Source organism: Takifugu flavidus, chromosome 7, assembly GCF_003711565.1.
Source record: "Takifugu flavidus isolate HTHZ2018 chromosome 7, ASM371156v2, whole genome shotgun sequence".
In the NCBI taxonomy this organism is placed as follows: Eukaryota; Metazoa; Chordata; class Actinopteri; order Tetraodontiformes; family Tetraodontidae; genus Takifugu; species Takifugu flavidus.
Window position 1 is genome coordinate 13866615 of NC_079526.1, and position 13475 is coordinate 13880089.

The 13475-nt window shown below is 45.6% G+C and overlaps 1 protein-coding gene across 1 annotated transcript; it reads right to left on the minus strand.

The window, feature by feature from the left end:
• Positions 1-1323: 1323 nt before the first annotated feature.
• On the minus strand, positions 1324-13440 carry dnai3 (dynein axonemal intermediate chain 3). Its single transcript, XM_057038701.1, has 24 exons — positions 12988-13440; positions 12360-12464; positions 11840-11898; positions 11730-11768; positions 9753-9937; positions 9410-9514; positions 8834-8959; positions 8506-8705; positions 8214-8330; positions 7940-8133; positions 7548-7654; positions 7170-7259; positions 6928-7005; positions 6049-6168; positions 5729-5802; positions 5252-5378; positions 5066-5141; positions 3590-3660; positions 3467-3521; positions 3161-3291; positions 2865-3072; positions 2593-2684; positions 2370-2471; positions 1324-1580 (listed from the first exon to the last, which is right to left on the minus strand). The coding sequence occupies exons 2-24, from the start codon at positions 12419-12421 to the stop codon at positions 1455-1457; spliced, it is 2544 nt and encodes an 847-aa protein (XP_056894681.1). The 5' UTR covers positions 12422-12464; positions 12988-13440; the 3' UTR covers positions 1324-1454.
• Between the last annotated feature and the right edge of the window lie 35 nt (positions 13441-13475).

Sequence of the window (13475 nt, forward strand, 5' to 3'; positions counted from 1 at the left end):
TGATCTCTTATGAGGTCGTAGGTCAAGTCATGAAATCTCCCAGAGGTCAGGAGTTTTAAAGGAGAGCAGCTTTTGTCGTTTACAGCGATGAAACAAAAGCCTGATGACTTGATGGGAGGTCATTTTACAAACGTGCCGAAAGCTCTGAAGTCAAGAGGATGAAGAGTGACTTTTTTTTTGCCTAATTTAATAAATAATCTTAACTTGCAGATATTCGAGGCCTCGTGGAGAACTTTGGATGGCTCCGACATGGAACGCAGCGTATGAAATGTTCTGCCTGCCCCATGTTGGGAGGCTTAGGGACCAGCCGCTCACTCTACCTCAGCCTAGAAAACACCCTCCCCAGCAGGAGCAGCTAAGAGGCCGGCCCAGAACAATGCCGGGGGAACGGCTTAATTCGCCAGGCCTGATTTACAGCCCCTCCTCGCCCAGCACCAGCTCACATTGTTTCCCAGGATTTCAAAAATAGGTGATAAAAACTGGACCGCGGGCACTCCATCCCCACCCCCCAAGGAGGCATTTATGTGAGGGAATTACTCTTGGATTTAGATGAAGAAATCAGAGAAATGTGTGACGTGCCTCGGTGGGGGGTTGCTGGGTTTGTGTGAGGAGCAGCTGAACTGACCTTCGGATGCTCATTGAACTGCACAACATTCTTTTTTCATCAGCTATTACAATAATCGCTAACCGGCGAGGGTGACCACACTCCCCGCGCGAGCTGGTGTGCACGATGCCGAGCTGGCCTGGCACAAAGTGAAAGGAGCTCTTGCGTGGACAGAGAGGACACACAACAGAAGAGGTGCGAGGAGGGGACCAGTGGTGGTGCGGAGGCCCCTTTTGTCACCCAGGCCTTGTGTGTGCCTCAGGGGCCGTGTGGACTCCTGCCTCCGCCCTCACCTTCTCTGTGACGGGACTGTCTGAGTGAATGAGTCATGGCCACTGTGATGCGGAGACCAGCCTGGCTCGCTGAGAGCAATCAGCTCCTGCCATCTTCTCTCTCCTCTGAGGCATCTCAAGCCCTGTGAGAACCTGGCATTAGGCAGCTGCCCGCCATATTATGCAGCAACGACCTCCCCTCCCTCCCTCCTGCTGTCCCTATGGCCTCTTTTCTGGCAGGACACCGGCTGTCAGTTACAACTATAGGTTTGCAGGGCTGCTCTTGACCCGAGGTGGACCCCGCACTCTGAAGCGTCCTTATTTTATCGCCATAAAGGAGGCGAAACTAATGGAGCCCAGAGAGGCTGGAGGGGTGCTGGTGCAGCAGCGCTTCGCTGGCAAACAGAACTACTGTTGGTTTAACAAAAAATAAAACGTCTACGTGTATTACAAGTGGCAAATCATGCAAACATGATTTTATATTTTGACTGTTGACAGCCCAGATAACATTTTTAAGAAGAAACTGACATCAGCATTAGTTTATTTAACATTTTCCATCACAGCGAAGAGTGAAGGTCTCAGGTGTCTTCAGTGCCCACAGCTGCTGACGGAGGGCCGATGTCCTTCAGGATCTGTTTCTCCAGTATCAGGAATTCATCATATTCCTGCTGTTTAGTCAATTCCAATACTGTTCTGGTTGGTTTCTGTTAATCATCAGAAGCATAGATAAAGGACTTAGAGAATATGCTGTCAGGGGACCAACATAAACACCCTGGCCACCATTTTTTCAATAAAAGCAAATGTAACTGTGCACACAGCTCAGATTACTCTGTTCCATCTAGAATCGGCATATAAGGACAATCTAGCATCCAAGATTGAGATGGTAAAAGAGCTGGCTTCCATACTTGGAGACAAATCAATGACTTCTGCTGGGAGGAGAGGATCAAATAAAGATGTGAATGAATTAATCATGAGGGGACAAAGAGTCAGAGAGGGCTAAACTGAAGATGCAAAGCAAGGATAACTTTCTCAAAGACTTTGCAGCTTCAGCTCTGAACTGGAATGAACTGAACTGTTTAACCAAAATAATGAAAACATTTGTGTCCAAGGCCTCAAAAGCAGGCAGCCAGAGACCACCGATGGGAAAAATAACAAACCAAGAGAGCAGAAGGCAGTGGGAGCCACAGAGAAGGGAAACAAATGACTTCAAACAGAAACAACCCACTCAGACACAACTGAGGATACCAGAGAGGAACAAAGGTCCTTATAAAACCTCCCAGTTCCAGCTGATGGGCTCCAGCTGAGGGAGATCTCAGGTGCTGCTCATTACTCCTGATGAGCTGCGACCTTCAGCGAACCCTCCAGCCTCAACAGTCTCATTCAAGAATGAGACGACATGTAAAGTTTAAACGACGAGTAATAAACGACACTTCTGCCTTTGAAAAGGCGCCACACAGACAGTTTAAGTGGCAGCTTTTTGGACAGCTTCTCACCTTCTTGTCCTCCTTCCTCTCCTTTCCCCACAGTTCCTCCATCTCCAGAAAGCTCTTCAGCCGCTTTTCCTCCATCTCAAAGTACTTCATCACGCCGCTGCTCTGTGTGCGGACAGAGCGTAGCAGTTTTAATAAAACACGTTTCACCTCAGGGATGAACTCGCCGTTAACCCTTGAGGAATTAGAATAGATGAGTGATAAGAGGGCGATCAGTGAGTCTTACTTCATGCCTGGCGCAAACGTGGAATGCTTTTGGGATTTCCAATATACGGACCAATCCTTCATCGTCAGTCACAGCCAGGAAGTGCTGCCGGGCTGTTGGAAAAAAACAAAACGATTGGGGTTTAAACAATGTGAGAAAGGGTACACAATGTTACAGTCTGTCATTTTCAAATAATCCAATCTATGAATCTTTAAATGCGGATAGATTTTTTTTAAATGTTCCTTTTCCTCAAGAATAGCCTGAGGAAAAGGGGTACCTAAAGCAGGACTTACATGAAAGCATGCAGGGTTTCATACAGGTGATCCTGGCTTTGCTGACGTGCTCCTGGACGTGCACAGGCTCACTCGTCCTTTCCAGCAGGTTCCACACCTCCACGCTGCCGTCCTCTTTCCCAATGAAGAAAACAGCAGGTCTGGACAGGGACCAGCATCCCGCACAGTACGTTTGGTCAGAGTTTGCAGACTGGATGATGGGACCTTCCTGATGGTGGAGCAGAGTAAAAGAACACAGCATCTGGTCAGTCGTCTCTAACCCTGGCTGGAGTCTTTGCTGCTACCAGAGTTGTTACCATGACTTCCTCCCTCCAGATGGCAAAATTCCACTCGCCCACAGACAAAATGATGTTTTTGAAGAAGGGAGACCGCTGCACTGTGTTTACCACCCAGTGGTGGACACTGAAACAGTGGAGGGGCTTGGTACCTGCAACACAGAGGGAAAGACAAAAGGTTGGAAAATCAACCTTTGTTTGAAATTCCTTGAGAATGAGTGGCAGAATAAACTGTTTTGTTGCAGTGGAAATGAAGAAATGAAGGACTTTATTAACAATATTACCATTGTATAAATGTGCAACAGTCCAGAATACTGTGATTCTCACCCTGCTCAGACTCATCCTTCCCTTGTGCCCAGTCTGTGTAAATAATCTCCCCATCCTGGAAACACAAGCAAAAATGTCAGAGCCAGTGTATAAAGACAGAGACTTGCTTTGGTAAATATGTACCTCTGTTCCAATATAGAGCTTGGTATTGACGTCTGGCAACATGTTCGAATTAACATCTTCATGATCTTCACCTGTAAATGGAAAATGCAGAAGGAAGTTTATCAGAAAGAGCATCTTAAATTAAGGTTCAGCTTTTTTACATCCCGGGATCCTTTCCAGCTTGACGAGAAAGGCGGGAAAACAGGAAAAACAAACTCATATGTGAGATAGTAAAATCACAAGTGGATTGAAGTCAAAAGAAATGAGAGATTGACAAGTGAATTGGTGCAGCCGGCTCTGTAATCTGACCATGAACGAGAGGACAGCAGGACAAAAGAGAGGGAGGTGAGCTGAATGGGCTGGTAAGAGGGGATATGAGGGGAGTGGGAAAGAAAGGAGTGAGGATTGTGTTGAGAAGGGTCCAGTAAGGGAGAAGGGTGGGACGGCTGAGATAGGCAGGCCTGGTTGTGATGGAAGAGTCTTTTCCATCACAAAAGCCCGACTGTCTCTGAGTGCGGCACCGTCCGTTCACACCCCCTCCTTATCAGCAGCCTGCTTCCACTCATGTCCCAGCCTCACTCTGTTAGATTAGCTCCTGAAGGTCAGATCAGATTACCCAATCACACATCTCCTTAATCCACTTTCCACACAGTTGAGATGTGTGTAAGATATGAGACAGATGATAGAGCCCATCCTGATCCACACAGGTGCTGCTCAATGTGCTTACTGCCCACCGGGGACGTGGAGCAGGGCGGTGGTCCAAAGTTTAGAGAAAAATGAAATGACTGAAGATTACTAAAACGTAATTACCTGTGTAATTAATTGTGTGGTCTCGAGAGTGACTCAATTTTCACATTTGTTCCAAACTTTTTGGGGAGGATTTGGTGCGGCTCTCGTGCCAAAAGCATAAATCTCACCATGATCTTTAGCGTGGAACACTTTGGACACTTCATAGCTAACGCAGCAATTTTACTTGGTAATATTTAACCTCTAAAATTTTGCTCTTACTAAAAACAAACAGCTCAAGAGGGGCCAAATTAATAAGCGCCCTGAGAACAGGTCAGTTCTGCATCAGACAACCACCAACGCTGTGTCTGCGGCGGTTGTCCAGACAAAGACGGGCCTCTTCCTGACCAGCCAGGACACACACGATCATCTTCTGGCCTGAGCGGTATATTGGAAAGAGCTGACAGTCAGCGAGGCTACGGCTTTGCGATGCTAACTATCTAGGCCGTGTTTTGGAAGCACGTCTTAATAAAGTGCAGGGAAACTAGAAAAGGGAAGAGAAAGACAGGCAGACCCATTCAAAGAAGAATTAAAGACAAGATCCTCCAGACATTTGAAGTCAAACCACAACGTTTCAGACAAATCTGGACAGTTTTACACAGTTTACTGACCAGGATTAATACAATCGTTCATTTTGATCAGTGCACAAGCCTGCAGAAGAGCAGTCAGACAGACAGACAGACAGAAACCCAGGCTGGCGTGTCTCCTTACCGTTGCAGGTGTAGTGTTCCATGCTGAACCTCAAAGGAACATATTCTCCACTGGTATCGATCTTTGAGAGGGAAACCTGAGATGAGGCAGGACAGAAGACTGAACAACCGACAGAGAACAGACGTTTTTGAGCAGCAAACAGATGAAGGTTGTGGGTCAAACCAGTCAGCTTTGCGTCCACAGTACCTGGAAGAGAGGCTTCCACGTCCGCTCAGGCTGTCTGAACGACTGCATCTTCTGGTCAGTTAGCTTCCTCTCCAACACAGACTCGTTAAACCATTTTAGTGTCTGTACATCCCAGAACTTTAGGGTGCTTCGGGATGAGAAAGTAGTGGAAAATCCATCATTATAATCTGTGTTCATCAACATCACACATCAAAAACAATTTAAAACAGACAGGCTGGTTAACTACACCTCACTGGGCTTTACGGACAGTTACTGAACAGAAGTTCACTCAGTCAACAAAATTGAGTCGCAACTTTCTGATATTACAACCTAAAATAAAGTCAGGAGCTCAAAAAGGCCAATAATGTGTGAAGGTGATCTAATTATGTCTCCCAGAAGGAAACAAACACTGAAAAATTCGAGTAGGAAGGAAAGGCAACACAATAATAACTGTCCCATGACTATCAGACAGAAATGAAATGTGTCGGTCAGTCCTACCAGTCCAAGGAGCAGCTGAGAACCTGGACAGACATTTTGTGTTGGTTCTTTACAGGAACGCCTGTATCGGTCACCTAAGCAAAGAGAGAGAGTCACAGATGGGTCCGTCAGGCTAAATGGTGTAAGTCGATGCAGCCATTGGTGGGGGTGGTAATTCATCGAAACATTCTAAGACAGGTAAATAAAAGCATCCACATCTGATCTTGAAGCTTAAGACCATTTCGGTCTTGCAGGATGGCGCAGTACTTAAATGGAAGCTGTCAAGGCTGTCAACTTTACAGTGTCAAAGGTCAGCCCTGTCATCCAGCCCTCGGCCTTACCGCGAATGCTGGCGGGAGCCATGTGATATCAGTAACTGCTCCTCGGTGCTTGCTCTGTAAGGTAGACGCTGCACAGTAATGCAGGAGCGGAATCGTATCGTCTTTGGTGTCAGTGAGGTCCTGGAAGCGGTTTAGACACAAAAAGGCAAAAAGCATTAGATAACACATTCCCTCAAAAACAGGCAGTGAGTCAGTACACGTCAGGAGGCCTTTTAACCTTTGTCAGGCTTTTGTTTTTGGAAAATCTGGGGGAAATTAAAGTCATACGCTGACTTCCTGCCAAACAAGCTACTAAGGTTAATAACAAATTGACAACCTAATCAGTGTTATAACGTATTCACGGCTGGATTAAAACATCTGTATGAATCACGCCCATGCTTATTTTTGTTTGAGTTAAACAGAAATCTAATCTAGACAGCAGGATTTCGGCTCAATTTCTCTGATAAGTTAGCAACAGGTGCTACATGGAAGGTTGTTAACAGATACAAGTGACGTTGTTTACACTGCAAACACGATGGGGGGAAGTGATCTGATTTGCCTGTGTGCTCTCCCCTATGCGGCAGGGTGGAGGGCTTGTGTAACAGCTGGAGTATGTGAGCTGATGCTGTTGACTCGAGGATGACGAGCAAATATGGACAATGGACACGGGGGAGGTATGGCGGGTGGGCGAGGGGAAAGTCGAAAAAGGAAAAGGATGGAGGCAGCTGTTCCACTGTCATAAAAAGACGCAAAGCAGAAGGGCGCTGGATGATGGGGGCAAAGGGGATCGCATGCACGTTGAAATGTAGTCACGCCGTTGCTGCATTGACCATTAGACTGCAGGAGTCTCTTCTCCTGATAAAACGGGAACACACACTCACACAAAGTAGGGATACCTACAAATTTGTCGTCGTCAGAGACTTTTTTGTCAGTGGCCTGTAAGACGGTGACATGGGCGGAAATGTCCCAGAGTACGACCTGAAACAGCAACAGACAATCAGTGACATCACATGGCAACAAGCAACAACAACAGCAACAACCAGACGTGTTTGATGAATGATTAGCTTTGATCTGCTTCCTCCTGCATACAAAGAAGGCACAAGAGATGGCAGATTCCTGCAGTCCAGTGGGAATCTCAGTACCTGCCCATTTCTGCAGCCGCCAACAATAATATTTGGATCAGAGGGGCAGAACTCAAAGGCTAAAATGTCGTCTGGGCCTTCCAGCAGCAACTGTAAACAATAGAGAAATCCCACATGTAAAGCGGACTGGCATCGCCTTTCAGTGGAGCCATTTTGATTTATTGGGTTCTCGCCATCCCGAGTATTTCTTTATTCTGGTCTTTTTGCCATTGCTATGGTTTCACTGCTCCAACCAGCAGTGAAAGCAAAGCGTGACTTCGTGAGAAAGCTCAGTTGTATGGACTGAGAATCAATTTATTACAGCGTCGATAACATTTTGAAATGGAATGAAAGCCACCTGTGCTTTCTGTGCGTTGTATTTCTAAGTCTTTTCCTTACCAGCGGCTGAAAGAGGTTGGAAAAGCTGTAGAAGAGAATGAGGGATGGTTTGTCGACAAATGTAGCGGCCCGTTTCTTTTTCCCTGCCATGGCTACAGCTATCACACCTGTCACATATAAAAAGGCCTCATATTCTACACCAATAAAACAAACATTTTAAATAATGCAGCAGGTGTTTTTCTGGGTCTTGATGTGATGACTGCAGGAAATTACAAATCAGGAGTAAAGAAATCTGCCAAAAACCCGACATTCTGACACGTTATCAGCGCCACATGGTCGTAGCTTCCAGGAGGACTGTTTATCAATGTTATTCTTGACCAACAAATCTTATTACTAACATTTAAACCCAAAGTTTCCCACATTTAAGAGTACCCTCCAGAAACCTGCTTTACCGTGGATGTTAGGATGCCAGTTAATGCTGCTGACTTTCTTGTCCTGAGTGTATTTCTGGTTGACAAAATCTTGATAAATCATTAAATCTTTGGAAGCCTTTGCAGGCCTGCCGTGTTCAGCCACTTCCTCCAGATTTTCACAGTCGTCTTTGAACACGTTCATGATGGCCTCCTGCTGCAGGTTGACCAACGTCCTAAAAAACACGCAGGCGTTGCGGTTCAAGAGGTTCTATTGATGGCGTGCAGCCAGAGTGTGAATGACGGGCTGTGATACCTGGGGGTCACTAGGTTCATAAAACGTTTCAAACTCCCAGACTGCAAGATGCCCTCTTTTTCTTCATCAGTCAACTGTTCCAGTGCATACTGGGTGGAGGCATTTTTCTGAAACTTCCTGGGGAAAAGAAGTACACATTTGCAGAGTCAGTGCTTTACACCATGGAACCATGGACAGGACGTGCAGGGTTTAACTATAAAGGACGTGGTCACTGATTTAAAAGAACTCATTTAGCTGTCTTATATCCCAGTGGTGAACGACTGTATCAGAGTGTGCTGCTCTGCTGAAGCACCATTGTGTCTGAGCGCTGTTGTTCTGCAGCGTGGGAATAGCCTGGATGCTGGAGTCCAGCTGCACCCGCTTGATGCTGAAGCTGCTGTCTTCGTAGGAGGCGCAGTCTATGAGGCCGGTCTGAGCATCTGTAGCGCTGCGGTCGGAAAAACAGACGGGTTGGCCGAACGCCCTGCGCTCCCTGGAGAATGCGTACTGTAGCTGACCACGAGAAAACAGAAAGGCAGGATTCAACAAAGAGGCACAGCGGTTGAGAGGGACGGCGATGACAGAAAAAGAGTGGATTTAATATACAAGTAGGAAGCTGTGCTTTTGCTAAGGCGCTGTACCTTTTTTCGAGTCTCTCTGACAGATTCAGCCTCTATTTCATGCTCACTGCCGAGTCCGATCCAGTGCTCTGGCCTTGGAGGTACTTCAACTTCCTCCTCTGCTTCCTGTTCCACAGGCGTGGGGGGCTGCGGGACGCAGTTGGAATCAAATTAGAATAAAGTTTAAGAGAAGAAGGACAAATAAATCTAAGAATTTGATTTCCTCATGTTGTTACTATGGCTACCAAACAGGACAGATGACCCCCCCCCAGTAGAAAGTTGTATAGTGAAGTTTAATGTGCCTGTTCAATTTTCTCCTGTGCATTTAAACGTCACGCTGCTGCTCATTAAATGCACCACCTGATTTTACCCATTCTGATAAAGTCTTTCAAGTATCTGAGTAAACATTTAAAAAAAAACATTTTATAAACTCTAAAAAGAGGCAACAATAGTTTTCTGTGCAATAACTCTGACATCCATCACAATATTTGCTATCTATGGAGCAATATCATATAAGAACTGTGACTCGTACATGGCCGTTTTTCTCATTTATTCTGAAGCAGCCGTCCTAATTCCCATAAAATGAGACAATCTCACCTTGAGGATTTTCTCCTTAGCCTCTGGTGTAAGAACCAGGTAGAAACACTGACCGTAGGCGAAGGTCCTGTCGTAAACCAGCAACAGCTCCTCATCTGGATAATCCTGGAAGATAAATCGATGCATGAACTCAAACCTGGGGCATTAATTAGCTGAGAAAGACATAGACATGTTGGGTTTTGTGTGTTCCTCGGGTTTCACTCCTCCAGAGATGCTGTTACTGTGTATGGGGGGGGGTTGTGCCAGTCTGTGAGCGTCAGTAGGGTCGCCGCGGGCGGTGTCGTCATGCACCGCGTCTTGAGGGCATTGTCCCAGAGATCAGTGTGACAATCAATCTGCTCACCAGCACGATCTGTTTCGCGGGGCTGAAATCGGACACCGCCGCTCTCTTCTTCATGTCCTGGACGACATCGTCTTTTTTCAGCAGCTTGTAGGGACTCTCCCCTGTGACGTGTTCTTCTGCGATGCAGCCAAACATCTCTTGGGTGACTGATGTCAGCAGCAAGGGGAGTATATCTTCAGGGTGACCTTGGGGAAAGAGGTCGCAATCGATGAAGGCGAGTAATACGAGAGAGGAGAGACATTCAACACAGACATCTTAGAAAATAGGCTAATTATTTCAGTAAATGTGCAAAATGGAATCTACCACAGAAGCAATTACACAGGCTAATCTAACTCACAGAATAAATGCCTGTATAATGCCTTTGTGTTAGTGTCAAAGGCAGGAAAATGAGACGCTTGTGCACATAATAAGTAGGGCTTTAACATGTCTACACGTATGTCTTCTGTAGACTGTACAAAACAATGTGCTGTCATCATCTCTGCCTCAACAAATCACAGATAAACATAGATTGTGTATAATTCCTTAAGAGGTGCATGCTCAAGACTGAGCCGTTAAAAACATGATGGGATTGTCCTTCATATCTATCCCTGAAAGTGAGGATAAGAAACACATTTTAAACTGGAAAACAACGTACGTCAATGCCTTCTTTGCAGGCATTGGATCTTTCTAGGTGAGGAGATGTTTTTAAGCGTCACCCATGGGTCTGAGCCTCACCTGTCAACTGATATTTACACAATGGACAGGCTTTAAATGTATGGCCTGCCTATGGCCTGTGACGCATGTTCTTGTCCTTACGTTTTGGATCAAACACGCAACAATGCCTCTGATCCTTGGCTTGCCCCTCCCTGCAGGCTGGACCACCCTACACCATTACAGGATGAAACAGGCTCCGTGTGAATAGGCTACCCGCAATTTACAAACATGTGGGAAAGCTGCTTTTACGGGCAACAGAAGCAATAATGCACGACTCCATGAGGCTGGTGGTGACAGCCATCGAGCTGGAACTGTTACTGTACACAACCACTGCAGCACTGCCAACAGCAAAGCTGTTTTTTTAGTTCATAAACTCTCCATGCAGACTAATCCAGTCTTAAGTCCAGGCCGAGTCCAGAGCATCCTCCAGCAAACAGGCGTCTGCATAATGACAGTTTTCATGCTGTTTGCGGTATCTCGCTTCAAAGTCTTCCCAAAGCGTTGCTAAGGGGACACTAGGAATGCTAAAGCAGAGCTTAAGTAACCACTTCCCAGCTGGGTGTGTCGCCCTTTTCCACTCGCAGCGTTTAGTCTTCACACAAATTCACTGTAGTAAAGACTTGTGTCCCTCATTAAGGAAAATATGCCAGCTATGGCATCTTCTCCACCAGGAAATATTAGGATATATTATAGGAAATATTATAGGAATAGCACGATATCCAAAATCCCATAACCCTAAAAGACTTCATTGAATTCATACAGTGACAAATTCTTAAAATAAATAAATATAAGTGACATTTTAACTCCTGCAAGAGCGAATGACCTCCGCTGTGGCGAAGGTGCACATTGTGAGTGACCCGCATTCGACCAAAAAACACGTCTGCAGGCCCGACAATGAAGCAGTCCGTGACAATGGAGACCCGCAGCTGCCTGGAGAGCTCAATGTCTGAAGGCTGTGCAACAGTATACACCCAGCTCACATCAGGAGAATGGGTATTGTTTCCTCAGCACCTCTAAAACATCCTCACGTAGTAGTTTCAGTCATAGATCTTCAAAGACACGCAGTCATTCTCAGGCAGGACACAGAAACAGACCCTCAGACCCTGAGCTGTCCAATAATCCAAGATCATATTGCTTCTATATCTGCATCAATAACCACAGACTTTCTGTGTGCACAACATAAAAATGATCTGCTATCTTATCACTTTTAATGTGACATTAATTTGTTGTGATTTGTGAGCGGTGTGATAAGAGTTGCAAAGGGAAGAAATGATGTTGACTTACTAGGCTTCTCCTCTTCAACAGGTGTCTGGGCTTTTTTGCCTAGACAGAAATTGAGAGATCAGTGAGTTTTATGCATTCCAACATGCAGAGCTTGACTTTTGGATGCTCACCTTTACCCTTCTTCTTACGGTCAGGACTTTTCTTCACCTTGGATTTTGGCTTCTTTGGACTGGGGAGGGTTTGGCTAATATTAATTTGTTAAATTACAAGGTCAAAATCACAGATTTTATCACTCGGCAACACTGAAAAGCCAGAGATCTGTCAGCCACAGCCTGGCGAGACAGACCATGACAGACATTATCAATGGACGTGGCGACACCTAGTGGTGGAAATATCACACGCCAGCATAAAAGACGAAATACGGATGGCCTGTGTGCGTGCGTGCGTGCGTGCTTGTGTGGAGGTGGGAATTTTTTCCCCCCTCATTAATCCCCAATACCCCAGAACGAGGAAGTGAAAACTAGAATTATTTAGATTGTGCTTGGAAAAACGTTGCATGACGTTGCTTGGATGAGTATGGATGAAACATTTTCAATATTTTACACATTTTGCATTGAATGAATTTGCATGAATATGATGTAATGTGCAATAGGATGAGGCGTGCCTGGGATTCACCATGTCACCACTCACCCCGCCATCTCGCTGTCAGAGCTGTTTTCATCTGAACCAAAGACAGAAGAGGACGAGCTCATGAACCCCTCAGCTCAAGTTTGGGGCTCCTCTCAGAGGACGTCACTGGTCAAGACAGATAAACCACGATAAACAGGCCAGAAATATGCTTGATATATTCACCCTTTTCTTTTTAATATGAATCAATATAGCACAGTTGTTTTTGACATCAATGTTACGACATGACACGAAATGTGCAATGATGATCGACATGATCTTGGTTAAAAATATACATATTGTGGGACGTCACTGTCTATCTTATAGATATAAATATCCATCCTGTGTGATAGTTTTTTTCTGATGAGCTGTATTTTATGCGGTATTTTCGTGGTGTAGCGATTTCACTAGATTAAAACAATGTTTTACATATTTATTTGAATAAAACATCGCTGTTTTCAGTATTTTTTTTACCTTGTTCTATTTTAACTTTCTACAGTTGCTGACTGTTAATCAATAAATGATCCCAAAAGTATAGACGGCTGATGTACTGCAAAGTATTCTTGCTTTAAATCAAAGGTCTTTAACCTTTGAACACTGAAACGTCATCGCCCTCACGCACGCACGCACGCACGCACGCACACACGCTTACCTCCGGGTGTGATAACCGGTGTGGGAACAGAGGCGTTTTGCACGGTGCGGGGCGCGTCTGCTGCGGGAGCTGCTGCGGGGCCTGGCCGTCTGGAAGCGCTTTGAAACGGGGAGAAGCTCACGGCAGCGCCCGCTGATCGTTGGGAACAGACAGAGCAGAACGTTACGCGCTTTTACGTCAGTTTCCAAACTAAAAAACAACAGAAACTGTCGCTAGATGTGTCGCTTTGGACAAACAAACAACAAATAAGTAAAAAAAAGTGGGCGAGACGATTTGAAAAGTCTGAAATTTAGCGAGAAACTCGCAAAATTGACGACGCCGTTTTACGAAAAATAGTCTGGTTGAGCGAGTCAAAGTTACGACTCAGTTTATGGATGAAATAAAGAGTTCCCAACAACTAAACAAGTACAAGTGAAGTCTGAGATGCCTCCAAACTCACTGCGTTTGCGTGTCTGAAAGGTTGCCATGGGTTACCGTGAAAGCCAATA